The following is a 21,901-nucleotide window of genomic DNA, read 5'->3' on the forward strand; positions in this document are numbered from 1 at the left end:
GACAAGTTCGAGGCCAGATAGCCCAGTCCGGAATTAGCCACGCACATTGAGTCGTCTCAAAGTTCCGCTGTAAGATTTGATCGATACTTATCTAAGGGCGGAACTTGTTACATTACATGCCATATTGATGACACTAATGTCCTTTGTTCCGAAGCCATCGATCTTCGCCAGTGATGATACAATCCTCCCAGAGATCCAAACAACGCCCCAAAGCTCATTATCTCTTTCCGTTACTCCTCATCCGAGTCATCGATCACAAAGCCCGCCCGCATGCGAGGAGCTGGTGCGCGTTTGACTGGCACGTCATCCTCACTATCACTTTGAGCATTGTTGCCATTCAGTGCAGAGGTCTCTGTTTGCTTGACTGCTGCCGGTTCTTCATCAACATCGCTCATCTCCACGTCGCCGGTATTTCGCTCAACATGATGCTGTGAAGATATTGGAGTTTCATCGTCCGATTCGTCGCTGGAATGATCGCTCGAAATGAGGATCTGGTCCGTTGGTCGTGGAGAGGTCGATCTCGAGGTCCGCAAGGGACTCGCATCGGAGAGCTCGGAATCGCTTCCAGCTATACTCTTCCGCTTCTTGGCCTTCCTCTTGTCCTTCTCTCCGCCTTCGACAGCGGACTTCCTCTTCTTTGACCCTGTCGTCAGGTTGAGCAAAGCTTGGCGAATATTCTGGTTTGTGTTTTCCCGTCTCTTCTCCTCCTGGGCGAAGAACTCCGCATCGTCCCCTGAATCCTCGTCAGAGCTGTGTACAAACAGCGCGCTCTTGATCTTCTTTTGCTTTTCGCTTTCCGCCTTTCGTTTCGCTCGGGCCCGTCTCTCTTTCTCTTCGTCATCTAGTTCCCCCCGGTTCTTCAGCTTCCGCTTCGATTTGGGCTTCTCCAATGCGTCCGGTTTGCGGGCGGTTGGGCCTCCCACAGGGAACAGGAGCTCTTCAATGTCGTCGTTGGCAATGAAGTCATCCTCGCCGGAATCATCGTCAAACTCGGCTCGTTGACGAGGCACGATTTTGCGACGGATGTAATCGGAATAATCTAGGGTCTCGTCCATTCCGCCTTCTTCTAGCCCTAGAGCTTCCGAAACGAAATGAAAGTTCTCTTCAATCTCGCGCCAACCCATTTCAGAGGGGAATACCCAACCAAGCTTTGTCCCGTCACTACCATCTGCCCAGTGCAACCCCAGTACGCTCAGCAACAATCGCAACTTGCTATCTTTAACCATGGCCTTTCGCCTGTCCGGATCGTTTGATTCGAGAGGGATTGGAGCAATTTTCGGTTCTTCGCGGCTTGGAACCGGGGCATCTGGATTTTCAGATGCCCAAGCAATTGCATCAACTCCTTGCCGAGTGGCATCCGCTTCTTGCTTCTTACGCTTTTCAAGGATCTCTTCAAGAGTCGACTGGACCCAGAAAGCGTTGCCCGATTTGTCCTGTAACAGGACTGCTTTCACTGCAACTTGGATCTGCACCTCTTTACTCAATCCTGGTGTGAGTTCCAACTCAGGCGCCACCCTTGGCACACTCTTGGGCACCTCTCTGTCATAGCCGTGTTGAAGATAATACAGCGTGGGGGACATCTTGCTGAATAGAATCTCGACAATGAGTTCGGGTCGCTCCTCGACCTTTTTAATCAATTTCCGGAGCACGTTCTTAACCAGCTCTTTCCACTCCTTAAATGAAGCATGCTGGCGATCCAGGCCATTTGGCCCTTCGATCATGCGGTGGAAAAGCCGAATGATGTCTGCCCTGAAGAGAAGAACACTCTGTTCTAACTTGAATGCTGCTCGGTAGAAGAATCGGTGCGCCCGTTTCAGCTGCTGTGCGTCAAGTTCATGGTAAAACTTAGTGAATGCAATGAAGGTATTGATGCAATTTTCGTTGACGAATCGGGCAGAGAACCGCATGAAGTCGAATTTCCTTTCTTTGGTTGTCTGCAGTGCGTCCTGTTCCTCTTCTTCTTCCGAGTCTTCCTGTGGATCTTCCTCTTGATTCCCATCTTCGCCGCTATTGGCCTGTTTTTCTTTCCTCTTCTCCTTCTTCTTACGGCGAGCACGACGTTTCGAACGAATTTGGAGGTCGGCATTTTGTTTCGAATAATGCTCGAGCATCCGAATAAATACGTGCGCGAGCTCAGTACAGGCGTCCAAGTACCCAAAACCTTGATCCTTATAACTTCGCACCAGTCTGATAATCCGATCGTGCGTAGACTCTTCGTAGAAAATTCGGTTCTGGATGTTGTCCGCAATGTCCTGGTCGTCCTCGTTGGAGCTCTCGGCCATTTGTTGAATGGTGAGCAAGATTTGCGTGAAGCACTTCATCCCTGCATTGACGTCTATGTTCATCTTATTGTCAACCCCGGACTGCATGAATCGGTTCAATAAGATAAACGTCTCCTGGTTCAGCACGCTCGCGACGAGAGAGAATCCTTCGTCTTCCTCTGCAACCGTCTTTCCCTTGCTTTTCGCCGATTTCTTCTCCCGTCGAGCGCATTCGGCCTTCAGAAACCATGAGATGAGGTAAAAGAACTGCGAAGTATGAGATTTTAACACTCGGTCAGCTTCCCTCTCGATGGCTTTGCGCAATTGCACAAAGAGTGGGTTGAAGGATGAGTCCAAGAAGTCTTCAATAAAACTTCGTAAATGGTTTCGAGCCGATGGACTCAGTGGCGTTTCGACGTCGAACTCAGCCTAAAACCGATCAGTACGCGCTAAAAGAAGTTGATTCTGAGCCTTACCCCGTCATCGCCAGTTTTACGGCTCCGCTGTTTTGGTTTGTTCCACTTCTTGGATTTGTCCATTTTGTTCAGAGTCCGCTGAGAGTTTCCAAGAACATCTTGTCCAGAGACGGTAGACATGCGGTTGTCGGCCCGCTTCACCCAAACCATTGCTCCGAATCGATTATGCCTCGTTGGTGCATGCCGCGCATATTCTGAGAGCATTGACTTCTCCTTCTGCAACAAGTCTCGAAAGTCTTTCGTGTTCGACTTGGCCAACTGCTGCTCTTCCATGAAGAGCTTGGCTGGATTGATACCGCGTAAAAGATGGAACAGAATTTCTAAGGTGATCACGTCTTGCTGTACGAACTCGGATCCCATGCTCGATGCGATTGTCAGAAGGAATGGAAAGATATCCTGGTCGGCGAACGTGTCGATAGTGGCAGACCGTGATATCTCCGCTTCTTCGCCGTCCATTGGCAGATCCGCGGGATGCGCAATCTGCACGACGTTACGGAAGAAGTAGAGAGCAAGACGGATGATATCTTCATCTCGGGTATTTCTCTCATTGCGAGGCTGAGCCATTGAAGGAATAGTAATCTGCACAATGGTACGGAGAATCTGAGTAGTATCGTGACCGAGGATGGCTCTCTTATAGCCAGCCTGAGCTAATTGAAGATACGGGGTGTGCCGATGATGGCCAACCGTCATCTGTGCATCGTCGATGTCCAATGGCCATGTTAAAGTGACCATTAAGTCGACTGCCAAGGTTAGATTGGAATGAGGAATAGGCGTAGAAATTACGTACGACAAGCCAGAGCGACCTTGAATTTCAAACCGCCTTCTGGGATATTTTCCGGGAATGATGCTAATATCTGGAGCAGGTCTCCACGGAGCAAATTGGCCTCCGCCATTGAACGGGCAACATCGAAACGGTTGAGCTTCTCGTCCACATGTTTGAGCCATCTTCGCAAGTCTTTAAGAACAGCAAGCGCGTCATCGCCTAGTACATAACGCCCGTCGAGTTCAGCACTCGATCCTCCGAGCTATTGCATGTTAGCTATTATGCGAGCTGTTGAGATGTGAAGCAGGACCTACCGCCGTGACAAGACTGTAAACATACGCCCGGACTTCTGGGTCCACAGTGGACGGTCTTGAATCGTCGATCTCCATATTCAAATCATTTGTGGAAGGTATGAATTGGAGGGTATTTGCATTGCCATGGAGGTGAATGAGGTCGTTCATGGATGGTGGTTCAAACGCGGAGAGACGCGTTGAAATTCTGTTGGACGCGTCGGGAACAGGGGTCGCGTGGCTGCCACTTTCCACTCCGGACCTCCTGCCTCGCCAGGACTTTCCGCCAACTTGTTAGCAACCGTAAGCCCTCCAAAGTGCATCTTTCTACACGTAGTATATCGAGCTGTCTAGACGCCATGAGTGAGCAAACGAAGCAGCGGCCATATTTCTATAAATAAATAAATATTCAGCTCGAAGCCCAATGTATCTGGTTCCAGCTTCCACTGATGTTCCCCCAAGGACAAGCACTCCTCCGCTCTCCGCGGTGGAACGTTAATCCGCTCATATGGACGTCCCTGCCTCCTGAATCGCATGATGACGATGATTCGCCCAAGGCATCCCTCATTCGAAACAAAAACAATTGCTCCTGTCGGCCTTGGATTTTGTTCTCTCAAGAATTCGGTGACTGGACATCCAGCACAGACCTTTTCATCACGAGGGTGTTGAAGTGCGATTATCATGGGCTTCTTAACGTAACAACTTCCCGTGGCATCCACGAGCCTACTTCAACTAGCCGCGCATGTTCTGTATTCTATTAATCTACCTGCACCTGTCCTCCCAATTATCCAGTGCATGTCAGGAGTAGAAGACGACATCGGCAGGATCGACATCACTTAAATAAATCTCAGAATGGCTCCGGATCTCAACTCCGTCCCTCCATCTCCTCGTTCTCCAACGAGTCCTTCCGCTGCTCAAACCCCGCAACCATCCACCTCGTCCTCGCGCCGAACATCTCAAATCTACCCCATGAATCCTCCTCCGCTGCCACTGGCCACGCCTGGAGGCGGTTTGCCCACCAACACCCACCCATTTCCGCCGCTGAGCCCAGTCTCCAGCAGCCACAACCATGAGTCCGGGAGCGGCGTCCCTATGAGACATCCTCGACCCCTCACCGCCGCAGAGCTGCATTCGGAGCTGGAGAAAGAGCAGGAAGCAGTGGTACGTAAATCTGCGCCGCATCAACGTCCTCCTTGTACTCACTGGTATCTTGTGCCGTAGGTCAACCGCTTAACCCGTGAACTCGCGGCTCTTCGAGCACATTCCGCGTCAGTGGCCTCCACTACTTCTTCCACCTCCACTGCCCCCGTTCTTCTCGATCCTTCCGACCCATCCACGACCACTACGAGCGTCTCCCTGGCGGGACCTACGCATCCGACCGCATCACGAAGGCACCGCAGCTCCAGCAGCGTATCCCGAGGAAGCGTCACCACAGCACATATAGGGATACCTCTGACGAGCGCAACTGCGAGCATACCGCACCATCACCGACCCTCCGCCGGAACGGTACAACTGGAGCAGGCAGGCGCACCCTATGGGACTTCCTTACGATCGAATAGCATAGGCCTGACGTCACCACGATATGAGGAGACGGCTATGTATAGGCATGAGTTGGAGGAAGCGAAGAAAGAGAATGAAGCGCTACGACAGAAAGTCCGAGAACTGGAAGTTTTGCTACGGCAGAGACGGAGCTCTTCGGCTTCGAGTGCGAGGGGGACATAGAGCTGGGCTTTATACTTCGTCTTTCGTTCAGGGTTCTCCTTCGTTTGAGAAGTTATATGGCGTTTAGGACTGGGGTATTGGGGTCAAGATTTTGCTTTTGATATAGTGACAAGAAGGATGCTATTGCCAAATGGCTCCTGCCTCAGTACTGGTGGCATGGGATGGAAATTCTTAGGCCCTGTGAGTGGTCGCTGAAAGCCTGATGGTGAGGCTTCAGTTAAGAATGAAAGATTTCAGGTCGGCCTTTTCGCGTCTTCGTGACAGTAGGGTATGAAAATTCCTGATACCCTGAACCGTGCTGATTGTTCCGTAGAAAATCATGTTTAGAGCTCAACGGTACTTATACAGAGATTGAGTGGCACCTTGCCGTCTAGGCTTGTTGGAAACCAACCTGGAATGATTCGAGCACACTTTACAGCGCTCTGGCTACCATGAATGCTCGATTAAATGCAGTACGATGAATACAAAATGCTGATCTCATTGTACGACACGAATATCTCCTGTTGAACACGTCCTAGTAATGGTCTGGTATCGAGGCTAACTGATATAGACTCATGCCAGACATTCTTACTAGATATTACCTGTCCGCCCTTCAATTCAAGACCAGAAAAGAATACGATTTGAGAGGTGAATTGGCAGTTTCACAAGTCTTTGTTTACCGCCCAACTGTCGCCTATAAAGGTAAATGACTTTAGAGGATAGGCACGTGGGGTGAACTCCCAGTAGGTGAACTCCCCATATGGGAGGGTCGATTCGCCAAGAGGGTAGACATATGTCTAAGACATGAAGATTGTAGTTCTTCTTCTAGGTTGTCCAAACCCTTTATACAATGATTAGGAGTGGCCCGTAGAAGCCGATACCTAAGATCCTTGGGTTCCTGGAATGATTCTTCTTATATGACTAGCGAATGTCTCTTCTAAACCTTCCCAGTGTGGCCTTGAAATTATTCCGAACTACTACTACAAAATAGTAGGGGCGTGAGAGGTCTTAGCAAGGATCTTAAGGAGTGTGAGCTGCGAAGGTCGATAAATGTCTTTGTAGGAACTCAAGCGAAATTGATTGGAGTTCTAATGTATGATATCCTCTTAAATTCAGGTTCAGCTATCCCTCAGGCTTTTCAAGGCGTCCTGTCTGATATCTAGCCAGGAGAGGTTGTTAATGCTCTTTGAGTGGTCCCCAACGGATGCTCCTCAAGGGGTTACCCATGAATGTCCTTGGGAACCTTCCCTGAAAACATCTTCCTGTTATTTCAGAAACTCGGAAATCGATGGAGAGATAAACTATAACTTGGTTAAACAGCGACAGATCAGTGGCTGATGTGCTCTCTGGTACCCGAGGATTTGGCATAATGGATATTACTAGTACCTGGTTTACGTCTAAAGGAAGGTTACCTGATAGATTATTTCCAGACATGCCTTCTGTACCTTGTAGGAGCGATGTCAGACTACCCGTGAACATGCCTTCAGAGGTGGGCTTCAGTTCTGTGCCTCACAGGGGCGGCTGGGTTCAGCTTATCCCAGCCACCCCCTGGAAGTAGATATGGCGGCGTGCAGCTCAGTGATAAGACAGTGGAGACTGGAGAAGAGTATCCGCCATGTCCACTGTGTCTGCTATGTCTCCTATAATGCACCTTTCGTTCCCTTTAAAGGTGGAGGTATATAATAGTAAGATAGCAAGACCTTTAATTAGTTGATACCTGGTTCGGTGCCGCGCCAGTCCTCCGTTCCCCAGAGGATAGAAGTATATATTAGTAAGATCTTGATACAAAGTATCTATCGCACCCATCGCCATGCATTTTCTCCTAAGAGGGTAGAGGGCTATATTAGTAAGACCATGATATATGCCGTACGCACCCTTTGTTCCTCCTGGGGGTAGAGGCATATGTTAGGAAGCAGGAAGGCCTCAATGTACGCCGTACGCACCCATTGTTCCTCAGAGGGTAGAGGTATGTGTTAGTAAGCTAGGGGAGACCTTTATGCCCGCTAGAACATCATATGAGCGCACGCTTCGCTCTCCGTCGTAGATGCGGAGGGCCAGAGTTTCCCGTAGCTACCTTCAAAAGGGTGGAGGCATGTATTAGTAAGAGTCTAACAATAAAGCTCAGGCGCCAACGCCAGCATCGACTGTAGCAAACTGCCTCACTGAAGAGCAAAGAGGTGTCTTACTAAGATTGATGTCGACCCCAGCGTAGCCCTGTCTAACCGCCCTTTCGGGGGTGGGCATGTCTCTTACTAACACATCAAGGGGCCTTGAGGTATGAAAGGCCCTAAAAAAAGCACCAACCGTGGGGCAAGTCAGGCATGAAGGGTAGATGTAGGTCTTAGTAAGCCTTTCCAGGCTCTTACTACTCAGTCACTTCAGTCACTTATCTCGAGGGTTAAAGGTACAGCTTACTAAGACACACGTCGAGGTCTACCATAGGGCATCGTTCCCTGGTCTGGAGGGTAGACATATGTCTTAGTAACCGTTCCAGTCTCCCATTGTCTACGGTACCGTACCGTACCGCATTGTGGTACATGTTTCTATCAGAGGGTGGGGGTGTCTCTTAGTAAGACACATGTCTTAGTACGGAATTCCAGGCTCCCATTATTACCGTACCGCATGGTGTTCATCCGAGGGTGGGGGTGCCTCTTACTAAGTTCCGGTCGGGAGGGAGTCAACGACAGGCAACGAGGCATGTGACTGTACAACACGACACATGAAAACCTGATTCCAAAAGGCGGATTGACTGGGACGACGGAAAGTAGAGGGTTGAAGAAGCGGCCATGGCCGTCTACCATTGAAGGTACATACATGATACCCGAATTTTTGCTGCTGCACGTCTGAAATGCCGGACGATAGCAGTGCCGCATATTCGCTCGCTAGAAAAACATAATGACGCTCAAACAACAATGGAATGGGTGTGAAGCAGTGAACGGGACTGAGAATGCAATCGCGGGTGTGCGCTGATAACAAATGGGTATCGTAGCCGGAAATTCGGGAAAGACTGGGAAGTAAACAGTAAATGATCGCCGTGCTCCGCCGCTGAATCAACGACCACGCATTTTTTCTGGAGCAGGAGGTGAGGGACACCGTGGCCATACCGAACGCCCCCTCGGAATGAAAGGAAGGAAGTGCAATGAATGGGACGGGCCGTGGCCCCGCGATATCGGCTGGTAAAGCCGATGCAATGCCAGAGTAGTAACGGACACGATGAACGGAAAGGAAGAACAGACCGGAAGACATCACCGTACCGACTCCATGAGCAGCAGAATACACCGGAAATCGTAGGACGGATCTCAGCAACTACGCAGCAATTCCCTCCGGAGCCCAAATGACCCCAACACCGCCGATCCTCTCGAAGGAGCTGCTCTCTTCATCATCGATCTCACCATCCAGGTCACTCCCATCCTCGGTCCCCTCACAATTCAGCAACCCGAACCGATTCGCCAGCTGCACCGTGTTAACCTGCGGCTGCTTCATGACCCTCGGACCCGGCATCTGGGAGGGCACCTGCCACCGCCTGGGCGTCGGAAGGGGTTCAGCGCACTCGTCCGCATACCACTCGATCCGCAGCCCGCGGTAGGGTTGGCGGGAGGTCATGCATGTGCGGGCGAACATGGCATAGTTGATCGAGTTAGTGGAGATGTAGATATCGGAGTCCCGGACGGTCACCGAGAGGATGACGAGGTTGTGAACATGCTCCATGTCGTCGCGAATGGCGGACTCAGTGAGGCGAGGGTACCCACCACGGATGACGAGGTTGCGAGTGGCGCCGCGGGAGATTTTGTGGGCCATGTGAGGTGTGGTGTGGAATTGGCGATCGTTCCAACGGATGTCGATCTGGAGAGGTTAGATAATGCACTAATAGGATGAAAGTAGGAGGGAATGAAAGGGAAAGGCGTACCCTCTTCTGGTGCAAGTAGAAGTCATTCCGCTTTGCAAACGCAAGGAATTCGGCTGCTCCCTCGACGAAGGTGACCGTGGCGCAGCGCTGTTCGGGACGTAAGTGGATATCCGTCAGTCTTCCTCCGCGGATGATGTTGGCGAGGTCCCTGTGGGTAGATTTGTCCGACAGGTTGCCGAAGTACAATGTACGTTTCTCAGCCTGGGGGTTCGGATACTTCGGGACACTGTCTGGGGCGGCGGAGCTGTCCCTATCAGGCTGACTGTCAGAGTCCGGTGCTCCATAGCTGGTGGACCGTGGCGCTATGCCGTGGGGACCACTCAGCGTAGTTGGGTTGTTGTGGTAATATGTGGTCGGACAGGAGCCGTTGGATATGTTCGATATGTCCCCAGATGGTCTCCTAATAGGCAGGGGGTTGGGCAGGGGCTTTTGGAAGGTGACGTCCCCGCTTGGGACATCATTCGGGGTATAGTACGTTGCTTGTCGACCTCCGCTAGTCAGGATGGCGAGCTGTTCGTGGGTGACACCACTCATCAAGAGGGTTCGGCGGAGGTTGACTGCTGTTGTTAGACCAGTGGAGTATATGCCAGAAGCACAACAGCTTACGGAATTCACGTTCGATTTGAAGCTTGGGACCGTTAGTAGACGCATATCATATAAAGAGAGTTTAGAGTCATACCAATCGCTCATACTCTGCACTATTGACAAAGATCGGACCGTCAGTGATATTTCCGGTATCCGTCTCACCCTATGGGTAGTTGTAAGGTTAGCATAGAGTAGCTTGATGCTTGAGGCATAGTTCCAATATCTGAAGGCAAGAATTTGTGCCAGATGCCCATAAAGCATGCCTCCAGCTCTTTCGGGCGCAAAGGCTGAGACTTTTATTGTATCCCCATGGATTTGTAGCTTTTCTTGCTGATTGCTGGGGGTAGTTCGCCATGGTGCGGACATGTGAGGGCATGCTTCAAGAACCGGCAGTCGAGAGGACTCGGAAAGGTTACACATACAAAGTTGGCTCTGTATCACAGGAGTTAGCAACCTCGTGGTAAGGCATAGTTTGTGTAAGATAACTTAGCACTCACCGACGAAGCAAGGCCTCAAAGTGAGACCTCTCGATGGTGACCCTGTCCCCCATCTCGAGGACATGGGAAGCAGGAGCTAGTCTCGAATAGAGATCTGCAGGAAGTTGATGGTTGTCCATTTTGCAAGAAAGGCGAGGCAATGAAGATACATGCAATTCTAGGCTGTACACGCGGCCTTCTTATGAGTTATTGTATTGAGAAAAGAGACAAGTCTTGATTCGTATGGAGAGTGTGTGAAAGTGATAGCGAGACACAGCAGCCCGTCCACGCTGCGGCACAGGGAGTGACACAGGGAGTGACGGAGCCACAAGAGGGAAGGAGAACAGGCAGGGGCTTAGGAGCTTGGGCCACTGCAAATCATCATCATTCAATCGCTAATAGCCCTATGCTGAATTCTTAACCATCCGATCGACCATGCGGCATACCTAGACCTCTTATAGACCTCTTATAGACCTCTTATAGACCGCTATTAGCCGCGATATCATATCCCCTGTGCTTGTTTAATCTTTTTCACCTTTCCTTTCCCATGTAACCTACATATCCTGCAACATTCCCTTGCCGCTCATTTGCCTATGGCGTAAACCGTTCTTTCCTCCTCCATGGACTCGAATCCTTCCCCATCGTCCTCGCCGCCGCCGCCTCCCCCCGCTCCTTCAATCTCGAATCCACCGCCGAACGACCCCATCACACTTGTCAACAGCCGCTTCCAACCGCTTTCCGGCAAGCAGAATGCCACCGCGGCTTCTCAGGATGGTTCCCTGTTCGCCCAGTTCGCGGGCAACCCGTTCTTCACGGCGGTATGTTCGTCGTGCTGGAATTCGCGAACCGGTGGCTAATTTTGGAAGGGATTCGGCCTCGCCGCGCTCGCGGCTGCGATGAGGGTCGGGCAGCAGGGCGTCAAGCGGGGGGCGGAGCTGCTGCGGCGGCGGCTGTTGGTCAATGTGGAGATCACGCATTCGGACGAAGCGTATCGATGGCTGTTGAATTGGATGACTTTTCATCAGCGGACACAGTTGAATGAGGGCGCTTCGAAGGCGGTTGGGTGAGTCGCGTTGGGTGAGAGGTGGTGCGGCTTCCGACTGACAGTCATCAGGTCCGCAGAGCCGAAAGGCATAGTTGCTTCGATCATCCGCCGACTGACGCCAAATCTTCACCACCTCCAGATTCAAACCGTACGAGCCAACCGGGCCGATGGCTCGATAGCGACGCATTTCAGCCTGGTCCCAGGTCAGGGACGACATATTCTACGATACGGGAATGCTTTTATTGCAGTAAATAGACAGCGCGAGAAGACGTTCGATTTAGCGAAGGGCGAACCATTCGAAACCGTCACTCTCACCACGTTATGGGCATACCGACACATATTTGAGAAGCTGTTCGAGGAGGCTCGGCAGCTAGATCAGCAGATGCAGGAGGGGAAGACCATCATATACACAGCGTGGGGAACGGAATGGAAGCCGTTCGGAGAGCCCAAGCGGAAACGACCACTGGACTCGGTGGTGTTGGCAGAAGGGATGAAGGAACGGATAATGGACGACATCCAAGCATTCCTAGACGCCCGCACCTGGTACCTCGACCGAGGCATTCCCTACCGCCGCGGCTACCTCCTCTACGGGCCCCCCGGCACCGGCAAAAGCTCTTTCATCCAAGCCCTCGCCGGCGAGCTCGACTTCAACATCGCCATCCTCAACGTCAGCGAGCGCGGCCTCACCGACGACCGCCTCAACCATCTCCTCACCAAAATCCCCCCCCGCACTATCGTCCTCCTCGAGGACGCCGATGCCGCCTTCGTCAACCGCCAGCAGGCCGACGAGCACGGCTACGCCGGCGCCACGGTGACGTTCTCCGGGCTGCTGAACGCGCTGGACGGCGTCGCGAGCGCCGAAGAGCGGATCATCTTCCTCACGACGAACCACGTGGAGCGGCTGGACGCGGCGCTGGTGCGTCCAGGGCGGGTGGACATGACGGTGCGGTTGGGCGAGGCCACAGAGTATCAGATCGGGCAGCTGTGGGATCGGTTCTACGAGGAGTTCGATGTGGATAAAGGGGGGAAGGGGCGGTTCTTGGAGCGCGTGCGGCAGCTAGGGTTGGTAGATTCGGTGAGCACGGCGGCGCTGCAGGGGTTGTTCTTGTATCACAAAGGGGATATGGAGGCCGCTATCGGGAGTGCGGAGGAGCTGGTGAGCCATCCCACGGCCGGGGGCGAGACGCTAAAGGAGTCAGTGGTGCATTAGAGGGGAAGATTTTGTAAGATCCATGTTGTATGTACCCGTAGATTGTAGGATTTAGTGATGTGCCGATGTGGAACGAAGAAAACTCTGATATGCAAATGCTTCACAATAGGGATCTAAGTTCAACAAGTCGTCATTGTCGCCAATAATGCCCAGGCCAATAGCGTCCTCCACTCCCGTCCATCTGATAATTTGATATCGGATCAGATAAGATCAAGTAAGATAACTGATAATCGCATCTGCATCTTTGTTGAAAACTTGAAATGCAAGTGGGACAACGATTGCACACAAGCATATCCTTGTCTTCGATCGTCAGCCCTGATCCACGGGGGATTTTGGCACTCTGGTTGGCTCGGGATCGAACCTGTTCCCATGGGTGGTGACGGGACCATCCACTCCCGGATGACATGGAACACTTTTTCATGATCTTTGTCCAAAGTTTCGTAGATGCCGGATAATTACAGAGTGAACATGAATTCCTTCCCGCATAAGCTTGACCTTCGTTGTGGAACGTGGATATGCCAGAATGGGAGTGGTCAGGCATTTGGGTCATACTGAAATCACATCTAATATCGGAACACCTTCCGGGCCATCCATGCATCCCATTAGCTAGTAGGGAATAATGTACATTGCACACTCCTTAGTCCTTCGGCTTTAGGCACCTCCATCCCTAATACGACCTAACCTGCGTTACTCCTACCTAAAGTATTTTTATGGTATTGGTGGGTATACCACACTCCCTTCCAAGGGTCGCGTCACTGGTGCCGCAAGGCCATGTCGAACGCCCGCCCTCCTCCCCACTCCCTTTCAAACGACGCCGGTGAAGAATGTGAACATGACCAACATAACGATTTAACCCCCCACTCCGATGACAATAATGAACCACCACCCTCCCTCCATTTACCGTCGACATTTAGCCCTCCTCCTGGACCCGATTTGGAACTGCAAGAGCTGTCCTCCGCTGCGTCGCGTGAGACCCTCCCCCCGAATGGCCATGATCTATTATTGCTAGCACGAGATCACGATATCGATACCCCCGTTCATCACGAGCCCCATGATCCCTCCGCCGAGAATCCCGCCGCCTCGACTCTTCTGCCTCCCTCCTCGCCTGCGTCTCGCGACTTCGACGCGGAGGGCTATTCCACCCCGGTGACGGAAGAAGATCTGGATCCGGCCACCGCGCCGCTCGACCTCCGCATGTCACGTACACCCCTCCTCAACAACCCCGTGTCGGGGACGGGATACGGCGGGATTCCCTCCTCGAGCAGGCCTCGATCTCGAGATCATGACAGAGACGAAGACGACAGGAGCAGGACGTTCCGGATACATCGCGGTCGGAACACAAGGCTACAACGAAGCGATCCAGGACAGGATGGGAATCATGGAACATATGGACGACGGTCATTTTCACTTTCAGGGCGGGACACGAGTAATGAAACGGAGGGCGAGGCAAGGAGACGGAAGAATCAGAGCAGCAGCGTGCCGAGACCGAGACCAAGATCCCGTCGATTGCCCTCGCACGATTTCGCCGGGCAGGTGGAATTCGGCATCGGAGGGGAGAGGTTGACGCTCGAGATCGACCGGGACCCCGCCCCTGGCCCCAAACTCGACGACGAAGAGAACCCCGAGTCGTCATCCCCCTCCGACTCTGACCGAGAGACCTTGGGCACCTCGACTACTTCTGCTCGATCACCGTCGGCACGGCGGCGGTCCCGAGCGCGCCGCCGGGCCAAAAGGCAGGACACCACGCCGTACGCCCAGGTCCGCGCCAACACGCGGCAAACCGACGACATCACCCTCTCGATCAATACGCCGCGCATGTGGTTTTTCTCCATGCTCTTCGCGGTCCTTGGGTCCGCGACCAACATGTTCTTCTCGCTACGATACCCGTCCGTGAGCATCAATCCGACCATCGCGTTGCTGCTGGTGCATCCCCTGGGGAAGCTATGGGACGCTGTTTGGAAGCGGTCGGGGGATCCGGTGGAGGGGTTTGTGGATGGCTGGTTGGCGGAGCGAACGGCGAGGACGGATAGGCCTGCGCGTGGGGTTGGTCGCGTGAGGGAGGGGGGAGAAGAACGCTGGCAGAGGAGATGGAGATTATGGCTGGCACAAGGACGGTGGAATTATAAAGAGCATTGCTGCGTCTATATCGCGAGCAACGTCTCCTTCAGCTTTGCGTTCGCCACCGACGTATGCTACCCATCCTTCCCCTTACGTCGTATCGCTAATGCCATCCCAGGTCATCGTCGAGCAGAAGATGTTCTACCACCAAGACCTCGGCGTCCTCTACCAAATCCTCCTCGTCCTCTCCACCCAAATCCTCGGCTACTCCCTCGCCGGCGTCACCCGCATCTTCCTCGTCCGCTCCAGCGGCATGATCTGGCCCGGCGCCCTCACCACCGCGGGCCTCTTCAACACTCTATACGAAAAAGACAACGCCCCCGCCGACGGCTGGACCATCTCGCGCGCCCGCTTCTTCAGCTACGTATTCTTGGGCTCTATGGCGTTCTACCTTCTCCCCGGCCTGCTCGTGCCGGCCATGAGCTACTTCAACGTCATGACCTGGTTCGCGCCGCGGAACATTGTCGTCGCGAACCTGTTCGGCGTGGTCTCCGGCCTGGGGCTGTTTCCGATGACGTTTGATTGGGCGCAGATCGCGTACATTGGATCGCCGTTGATCGTGCCGTTTCACGCGGCGATGAACGTGATGGCGGGGATGCTGTCCGTGATGTGGATCGCGGCCCCGTTGCTCTATTACTCGAACGTCCTGTACTCGTCATATATGCCCATCTTATCTTCGTCGGTCTTCGATAACAGGGGCCATGTTTACGACGTCAGTAAGATCCTGACCAAGGATTTCCTCTTGGATATCGAGGCGTATCAGGAATACAGCCGGGTGTTCTTGCCCATCACATACGTGCTAAGTTACGGCATGCAGTTCGCGGGCCTGTCGTCGCTGTTGACGCACACCATCTGCAAACATGGAAAGGACATCGTTAAGCTATCGAAGGACGCTATGCGTCAGGCGAGGACCGAGGCGAAGAAAGAATACCGGCTGCTGCACGATGAGGACGATTCCGAGCCGATCCAGCCGATGCGATCAAGGACCAGCACCGACATGTCCGGGAGCGCGAGTCCGGATACGGAGAATTTGATGGACCAGGAGGACGTGCATGCGAGGTTGATGCGAAGGTACGACGACGTGCCGATGTGGTGGTATCTTTTGACGGGACTGTCGATGCTGGGGTTGGCTATCTTTACCGTCGAGTAGTAAGTCTTTTAGACACCCGTCCATTCATATTCACTAACGTCTTCAGTTACCCTATTCATCTTCCCTGGTACGGCCTCGTCTTGGCCTTGGGTACTTGTACCATTCTTTTTATCCCTATCGGCATCATCAACGCGACCACAAACCAAAGCATCAGCATCTACATTCTCTGCCAACTTATCTGCGGATACGCTTTCCCGGGCCGCCCTGTCGCTAATATGGTCTTCACCACCTACGGCTACGTAAGTACTGTTGAGATCTCTCTTCTCATCCGCCCCCTATCTACACCGCATCCCGCTAACCGCACCCCAGATCACGGCCTTCCAAGGCATCAAATTCGCCTCCGACCTCAAACTTGGCCACTACATGAAAATCCCCCCCCGCACCCTCTTCGTCCTCCAACTCGCCGCCACCTTCGTCGCTTCCTTCACCCAACTCGGCGTCATGAACTGGATGCTCGCCCACATCCCCGGCATCTGCTCCCCCGACGCCATCAACGGCTTCACCTGCCCGCTCGCCCGCGTTCATTTCAACGGCAGCATCCTCTGGGGCCTCGTCGGTCCCCAGCGCTTCTTCGGCGGCGACGGCCTCTACGCTCGGCTCCTCTGGGCGTTCCCGGTCGGCGCGCTGACACCGATTTTGGTCTGGTACCTTGCACGCGTTAGCACCCGCAGCCGCCCGTTCTGGCGGAAAGTCAACCTCCCCATCTTCTTCAGCGGGCTGTCGTGGATCCCGCCGGCGACGGGGCTGAATTTCAGCGTGTGGGCGCTGGTGAATTGGGTGTTCAACGACCTGGTCGCGCGGCATCGGCGGGAGTGGTGGAAGAAGTATACCATGATGCTGAGCGCAGCGCTGGACTCCGGGCTGGCGGTGGGGGTCACAGCGATTTTCTTTGGATTTTTGTATCCCGGGTGGATGGAAGGGTTTAGTTGGTGGGGGACGGAGGTGTACAAGGAGGGGTGCGATTGGCAGGCGTGTGCATATAAAGATGTGCCGAAAGGCGGGTTTTTTGGGCCGAAGACGTGGAGGTAGAGGATTAGGATACCACAATAGAAATGCATATTGGTCTATGCCGTTGCTTCCTGTTCTCGTTCTTCGTTAAGGACAAGAGCCGTTTGTATGTCCAGCTTGTACCCTAGAACTGCAACAGGTTTCTCGGAGTAGAATTATCTAACTATCGCTGAACAACCAAAGTCTAGCTTGTGCGGCCAAGGACAAGGACATTTCAATGCCATTCCAGAACGTTACCGACAACCTATAATATACAAAATACAATTTCAATGACAATCAGTGAAGCGCCCTGGCTGACACTGCCGATAGTGAGCCTTTCTATCATGCATCCACTGTCTAAATCGGCTTGTTATACGAAAATTCCGGTAAGCCCAACTGCGGCGTCGTAATTTTATCAAGAGGCTTGTTAGCCGTGGATCCGTTATTCTCTCGGTTGCTCGAGACCGCTGTCTGAGCTCCCTTAGCAGTGCTATTCCTCCCGGTCCTGGTCCTAGTAGAGATGCTACTAGAGCGTGTGTTGGCCGCGTGCGAGGTACTGTTTCCACCACCTTGCGAATCTCCGTCTATTTGGACTGGGGAACCTTGAGCCTGCCTCTGGTTCTGAAAGGCAGTGTCGGCGGGAGGAAGATTGCCGGCGCCTTGTTGACCAACCCCAGGAACGCCGTCAATGATGCCGTCACCTTTTCCTGGAGGTGCGCCACCCGGGGCGCCCTGTGATTGATTAATATACTCTATTAATTGTGACATATGATCATGGAATATGTCATACCGGAACGTTAGGGAAGGCCTCGACATTTTCCTGCTGACTCGCTAATATATTCCCACAAGCATCCGGTCTCACCGCACGCCTCTGTTGTGCATTCATACCAATCGCCTCCGCCGCGACGACCATGTACGTATCGATCGACGGCAATATTTGCACGCAGCGGTTCTGGTTGATCTCATCATCAAGTTTGCCTTGCTCTTCCCCTGAACCGACATGATCTGTAGATTGTCGACCACGGACTGGAACACGCCATTGGTGAGCGTCAGATTGGCGACCGATACACGCGGGTCGTTGCCAATCACGCTGTCGAGGACGGCCTTCTGCGAAAGTTCATCCACTTCGGCCTTGAAGGCGCCGTCGGCGATCACGTTGAACTCGTCGCCTTCCGCTGCGCCAGTACCGGCGTTCAGAAATGCGGTCACAATGCCTGTGTCGGTCATCCAGTTGCTTATGGCAAGTTGCATGGCTTGCTTGGAACGCTCATCAACTTGATGGGGGTCACCGGTTGCTTGAGGGGACGGATCGCGGGCGGGAGTGAAGGGACCCAAAGTTCCTGGGTTGGTTGCTGGGTCGAAGTTGGGGTCGGGATTAGGATTTATACCCTTATTACCATTGTTGGCAGGCCCCTGTTGTTGAGCAGCGACCAGCGCTGGGAGGATAGAAACTAAGGAGAGATACTCCATATTCAAAGGGAGATACCGCACTAGCAAGAAACAATTGAATATACCAAACAATCAGAAAGAAAGGTAGGGACGTCTCTATGCAATTAGATGAGTCTGTGAACAATTTGAAAGCCCGTTCGGAGAAGGAGATGTTGCCTAATATATAATACCCATGAATACGACGACTGGTACAACTGAAGGAAAGTCGGTCTTCGAGACGGCGATCTTGAAACCTGCGAAGCACCCCGCAGGGCCAACTCTTAAGCCCCATGTTCGAGGTGGCATAAACACAGAGAAGAGACACCGTATTCTTTGAAATTGTCAAGTATTTCACTGTGCATATGAATTTCCTTGTCTGTTTGAGTTGGCGCAAAGCCCTTATCCTACAACGGGGATGTGTTCTAGAAGACAGTCAGTCATAGGGTAAGGCACCTTACACACGGCCAGCAGATTAAATGAGACCAATCGAATCCACATTGCTAGAGCCCGCTTGAGAAGACGATGTATATTCCAATCGGGGTTCTCTCGAAGGGAAGATATTCAGTGATTGAGTTACAGCGCATGATATGTTCCAACAATAGACCTAAGCAAGGGAGTGATGAGAGTTAAAGTCCATCAACTTTTGGCAAAATGTGTAGAACTATGATCCATTGATGCAGTGCCTGGGGCAATGGCAAGATTAGACAAGCATTGATAAGAGGACAAGCATATAAATCTGTGCCCCAACGCCACAATTCGTATTTCGAAACCTTCGATGCTACAGAACATATACCGAAAGAATCGAAGCGGATGCTCTACTTATTCGTGAAGTATCAAGGAAATGTATGCCTAATTAGAATTAAGATGATAACAGACAAGAGGAAAAGCATGAATCAAAGAACGGGAAGTTGAATCGAGCAGTGTCTTGAATCGAGCAGTGTCTTGAAACAAACATTGTGTCGGCTGCGGTGAAACTCGAAACGTGTCTGGCAGACTCTCAAGCCCATCCAAGTGGCCTGATATCTCCTGGTTTTGACAATTTGACTTTTAGAACTGTTCGAGTTAAACCCTCGTGATGGAAATCAAAGTCCGAACGTAGGTCTAAGTACTGATAATGCTACTACATTGAGCCTCCATAGATGATCAGATTAGGCTGTTAAACTCACTTTGTGTAGGCATTAGGCATGCGATTGAGAGAACTGTTTAGGGCTTCCAAATAAGACAACGGGACCAAGTACTACTAGAGCACGGGAAGGTTGATCATAGGTGAAAGCGCTGTCTTCTCATCGATTGATGTGATCACGACTCGTGCTCCTGCTCTGCATCGCGAGGCTACAAGGCAATAACGTAAGGCACCAGTATCACGTCGAATTCTCATTGGCCAGTACACCACATCAACGATCCGGTCCCACTTTTATTCTGCAGTTTAGCGAAACTCGAAACCTCATGCCAAGAGTTCGACATTCGCATCAATTCCTATCATCACCCTAACTAAAGCCTAGACCTCCAATCCAGAAGGTGCTATCGGATTGAACAGAGGGTACATAAGACCGTCACGAAGAATCCTCCCCCGGAAAGCCAGAAGCCATGAGTCTCCGGCAAGGTGTGCCGCAGTACGCCCAAGGGAACGAAGCCGTTCGCGCCGTCGCCGACGAATCTGATGCCGAAGAAGATGCCCTTGTGAACGATTACCGGGAACAGGTTCAATACAATCAGGATGGCATGGACGACTTGGAACGAACGGTGTCCATCGGTACGGGCGCGGGACAGGACATCCACGCACAACTACAGGCGGCAGCCACCCCGCTAGAATTCCAGGCGTCGCTGGAGACCAAGTTCGCGAGCTACGACAATTATTGCACGCTGTTCCACTTCATCTTGAATTCGGAGGGGCCGGTGGATTTGGAAATGCCGAATGTAAGGTCTCGGGAATATTGTGCGACTCGTGTCACTGACCACCTGGCAGCATTACTGGGCATGGGACGTGATCGACGAGTTCATATACCAGTTCAACAGCTTCTGCAGCCACCGACAACGGGTCGCATTGAAAGCCGACAATGAGGCGGAAATTCAGATCCTGCGCGATAGCCCAAATACATGGGGCTGTTACAGTGTCCTCAACGTGCTCTACTCCTTGATCCAAAAATCACAGATCACCGAACAGCTGGCAGCCAGCAGAAGAGGCGAGGATCCCAGCCAATTTGCCGGAGAATATGGCAATCGACAACTCTACAAATCTCTGGGATATTTCTCAATAATCGGACTCCTCCGAGTCCACTGCCTGCTTGGCGATTTCAGTCTGGCCATCAAGACGCTGGACGATATCGAACTGAACAAGAAGGCCACTTTCGCACGAGTCATGGCCGCTCACTTCACCACCTACTACTATGTCGGATTCTCCTACATGATGATGCGCCGATACGCCGATGCGATCCGCATGTTCTCCCACATCCTCATCTATGTCTCCCGGACCAAGAACTTCCAGAAGAATTCGCAGTACGAGAACGTGGCGAAAAAGAACGACCAAATGCATGCATTGATCGCCATCTGCGTTGCATTCCACCCCACCCGGCTCGATGACACCATCCACACGGCGCTCCGAGAGAAGTACGGCGAGAAGTTCAACCGACTTCAGCGAGGCGGCCCGGAAGCCCTTCCCATCTTCGAGGAGCTCTTCCGTTCCGCGTGCCCGAAATTCATCTCCCCAACCCCGCCGGATTTCGATAACCCGGAGATCAACGTGGATCCCATCGACCACCATTGCGCCATCTTTATGGAGGAGGTTAAGAACCATATGTGGTCTCCCACCGTCAAGAGCTACCTGAAACTCTACACCACCATGGATCTGGAGAAGCTGGCCGGATTCTTGGAAATTGAGCCGGAGAAATTGAGGAGCTGGCTTCTGGTGACCAAGCAGCGGAGTAGACAGGTCCGGTGGAGCGAAGGCGCTTTGTTGGATGGCGAGGTCGTGAACAGTAGCGAGCTTGACTATGCTCTTGAAGGGGTAAGTTTCCGTGGTCCACCGTTTGAGTTCAACTACTGACTGGGAATTATAGGATCTAATCCACGTTTCCGAAGCGAAGGTCGGGAGAAGGCTCGTAGATTGGTACTTGAGAAACCTGGCAAGGACCTATTAGAGGTGACACGTCTCGGATCACGTATCAACACGCAAAAATGAGTAGCATAGAAGGATATGGGGGCGTTTCACGTGTAACTCTATGGTCATTCAAGAGTTCATGAAAGCATATCGTACTTCGAACTCTTGAACACCACGTCAGCGAGTACTAGGTAGACAACGAGGACTTCCAATCATAGAAGCTAGGAGAAGCTTCAAACCGAGGATCTTGAGCGACAAATTGGGGACAGCGGTGATGCCTATTATTGATGCCACCAGTCCGTTCTTTACCTGTAATCAAGGCTCCTACAAACAACCATAGTTAGACATGAAATCATGGATGTTTCACGTTCAATTGGTCTGGTCCGAGAATGTGTTCTGCCTTAAAG

At 52.3% G+C, this 21,901-nt stretch overlaps 7 protein-coding genes across 7 annotated transcripts; 4 read left to right on the forward strand and 3 right to left on the reverse strand.

Annotated features, from left to right (window-relative positions):
• Positions 1-230: 230 nt before the first annotated feature.
• On the reverse strand, positions 231-3,889 carry P152DRAFT_435268 (timeless-domain-containing protein; the record flags this gene model as incomplete). The annotated part of the gene is made up of 4 exons (XM_033677522.1): positions 231-2,690; positions 2,738-3,477; positions 3,525-3,762; positions 3,815-3,889. 4 exons carry the CDS (start codon positions 3,887-3,889, stop codon positions 231-233), a joined length of 3,513 nt encoding a protein of 1,170 aa, XP_033534581.1.
• A 285-nt stretch (positions 3,890-4,174) lies between these two features.
• P152DRAFT_481828 (uncharacterized protein) lies at positions 4,175-5,899 on the forward strand. The gene is made up of 2 exons (XM_033681851.1): positions 4,175-4,951; positions 5,012-5,899. Exons 1-2 carry the CDS (start codon positions 4,643-4,645, stop codon positions 5,510-5,512), a joined length of 810 nt encoding a protein of 269 aa, XP_033534582.1. The 5' UTR covers positions 4,175-4,642; the 3' UTR covers positions 5,513-5,899.
• A 2,898-nt stretch (positions 5,900-8,797) lies between these two features.
• P152DRAFT_395890 (uncharacterized protein) lies at positions 8,798-9,932 on the reverse strand (the record flags this gene model as incomplete). The annotated part of the gene is made up of 2 exons (XM_033676327.1): positions 8,798-9,334; positions 9,399-9,932. The coding sequence occupies 2 exons, from the start codon at positions 9,930-9,932 to the stop codon at positions 8,798-8,800; spliced, it is 1,071 nt and encodes a 356-aa protein (XP_033534583.1).
• A 956-nt stretch (positions 9,933-10,888) lies between these two features.
• Positions 10,889-12,793, forward strand: P152DRAFT_458128 (mitochondrial chaperone BCS1). Its single transcript, XM_033679384.1, has 3 exons — positions 10,889-11,277; positions 11,326-11,522; positions 11,574-12,793. The coding sequence occupies exons 1-3, from the start codon at positions 11,080-11,082 to the stop codon at positions 12,712-12,714; spliced, it is 1,536 nt and encodes a 511-aa protein (XP_033534584.1). The 5' UTR covers positions 10,889-11,079; the 3' UTR covers positions 12,715-12,793.
• A 389-nt stretch (positions 12,794-13,182) lies between these two features.
• Positions 13,183-17,188, forward strand: P152DRAFT_458131 (OPT-domain-containing protein). Its single transcript, XM_033679385.1, has 4 exons — positions 13,183-14,901; positions 14,951-15,981; positions 16,029-16,221; positions 16,292-17,188. Exons 1-4 carry the CDS (start codon positions 13,486-13,488, stop codon positions 17,009-17,011), a joined length of 3,360 nt encoding a protein of 1,119 aa, XP_033534585.1. The 5' UTR covers positions 13,183-13,485; the 3' UTR covers positions 17,012-17,188.
• Positions 17,189-17,326: 138 nt separating this feature from the next.
• P152DRAFT_513964 (uncharacterized protein) lies at positions 17,327-18,439 on the reverse strand (the record flags this gene model as incomplete). The annotated part of the gene is made up of 3 exons (XM_033682832.1): positions 17,327-17,701; positions 17,760-17,995; positions 18,040-18,439. The coding sequence occupies 3 exons, from the start codon at positions 18,437-18,439 to the stop codon at positions 17,327-17,329; spliced, it is 1,011 nt and encodes a 336-aa protein (XP_033534586.1).
• A 1,428-nt stretch (positions 18,440-19,867) lies between these two features.
• P152DRAFT_435281 (eukaryotic translation initiation factor 3) lies at positions 19,868-21,863 on the forward strand. Its single transcript, XM_033677523.1, has 3 exons — positions 19,868-20,314; positions 20,364-21,401; positions 21,454-21,863. Exons 1-3 carry the CDS (start codon positions 19,985-19,987, stop codon positions 21,532-21,534), a joined length of 1,449 nt encoding a protein of 482 aa, XP_033534587.1. The 5' UTR covers positions 19,868-19,984; the 3' UTR covers positions 21,535-21,863.
• Positions 21,864-21,901: the final 38 nt, after the last annotated feature.

This window comes from Eremomyces bilateralis (assembly GCF_010015585.1).
Source record: "Eremomyces bilateralis CBS 781.70 unplaced genomic scaffold P152scaffold_8, whole genome shotgun sequence".
In the NCBI taxonomy this organism is placed as follows: Eukaryota; Fungi; Ascomycota; class Dothideomycetes; order Eremomycetales; family Eremomycetaceae; genus Eremomyces; species Eremomyces bilateralis.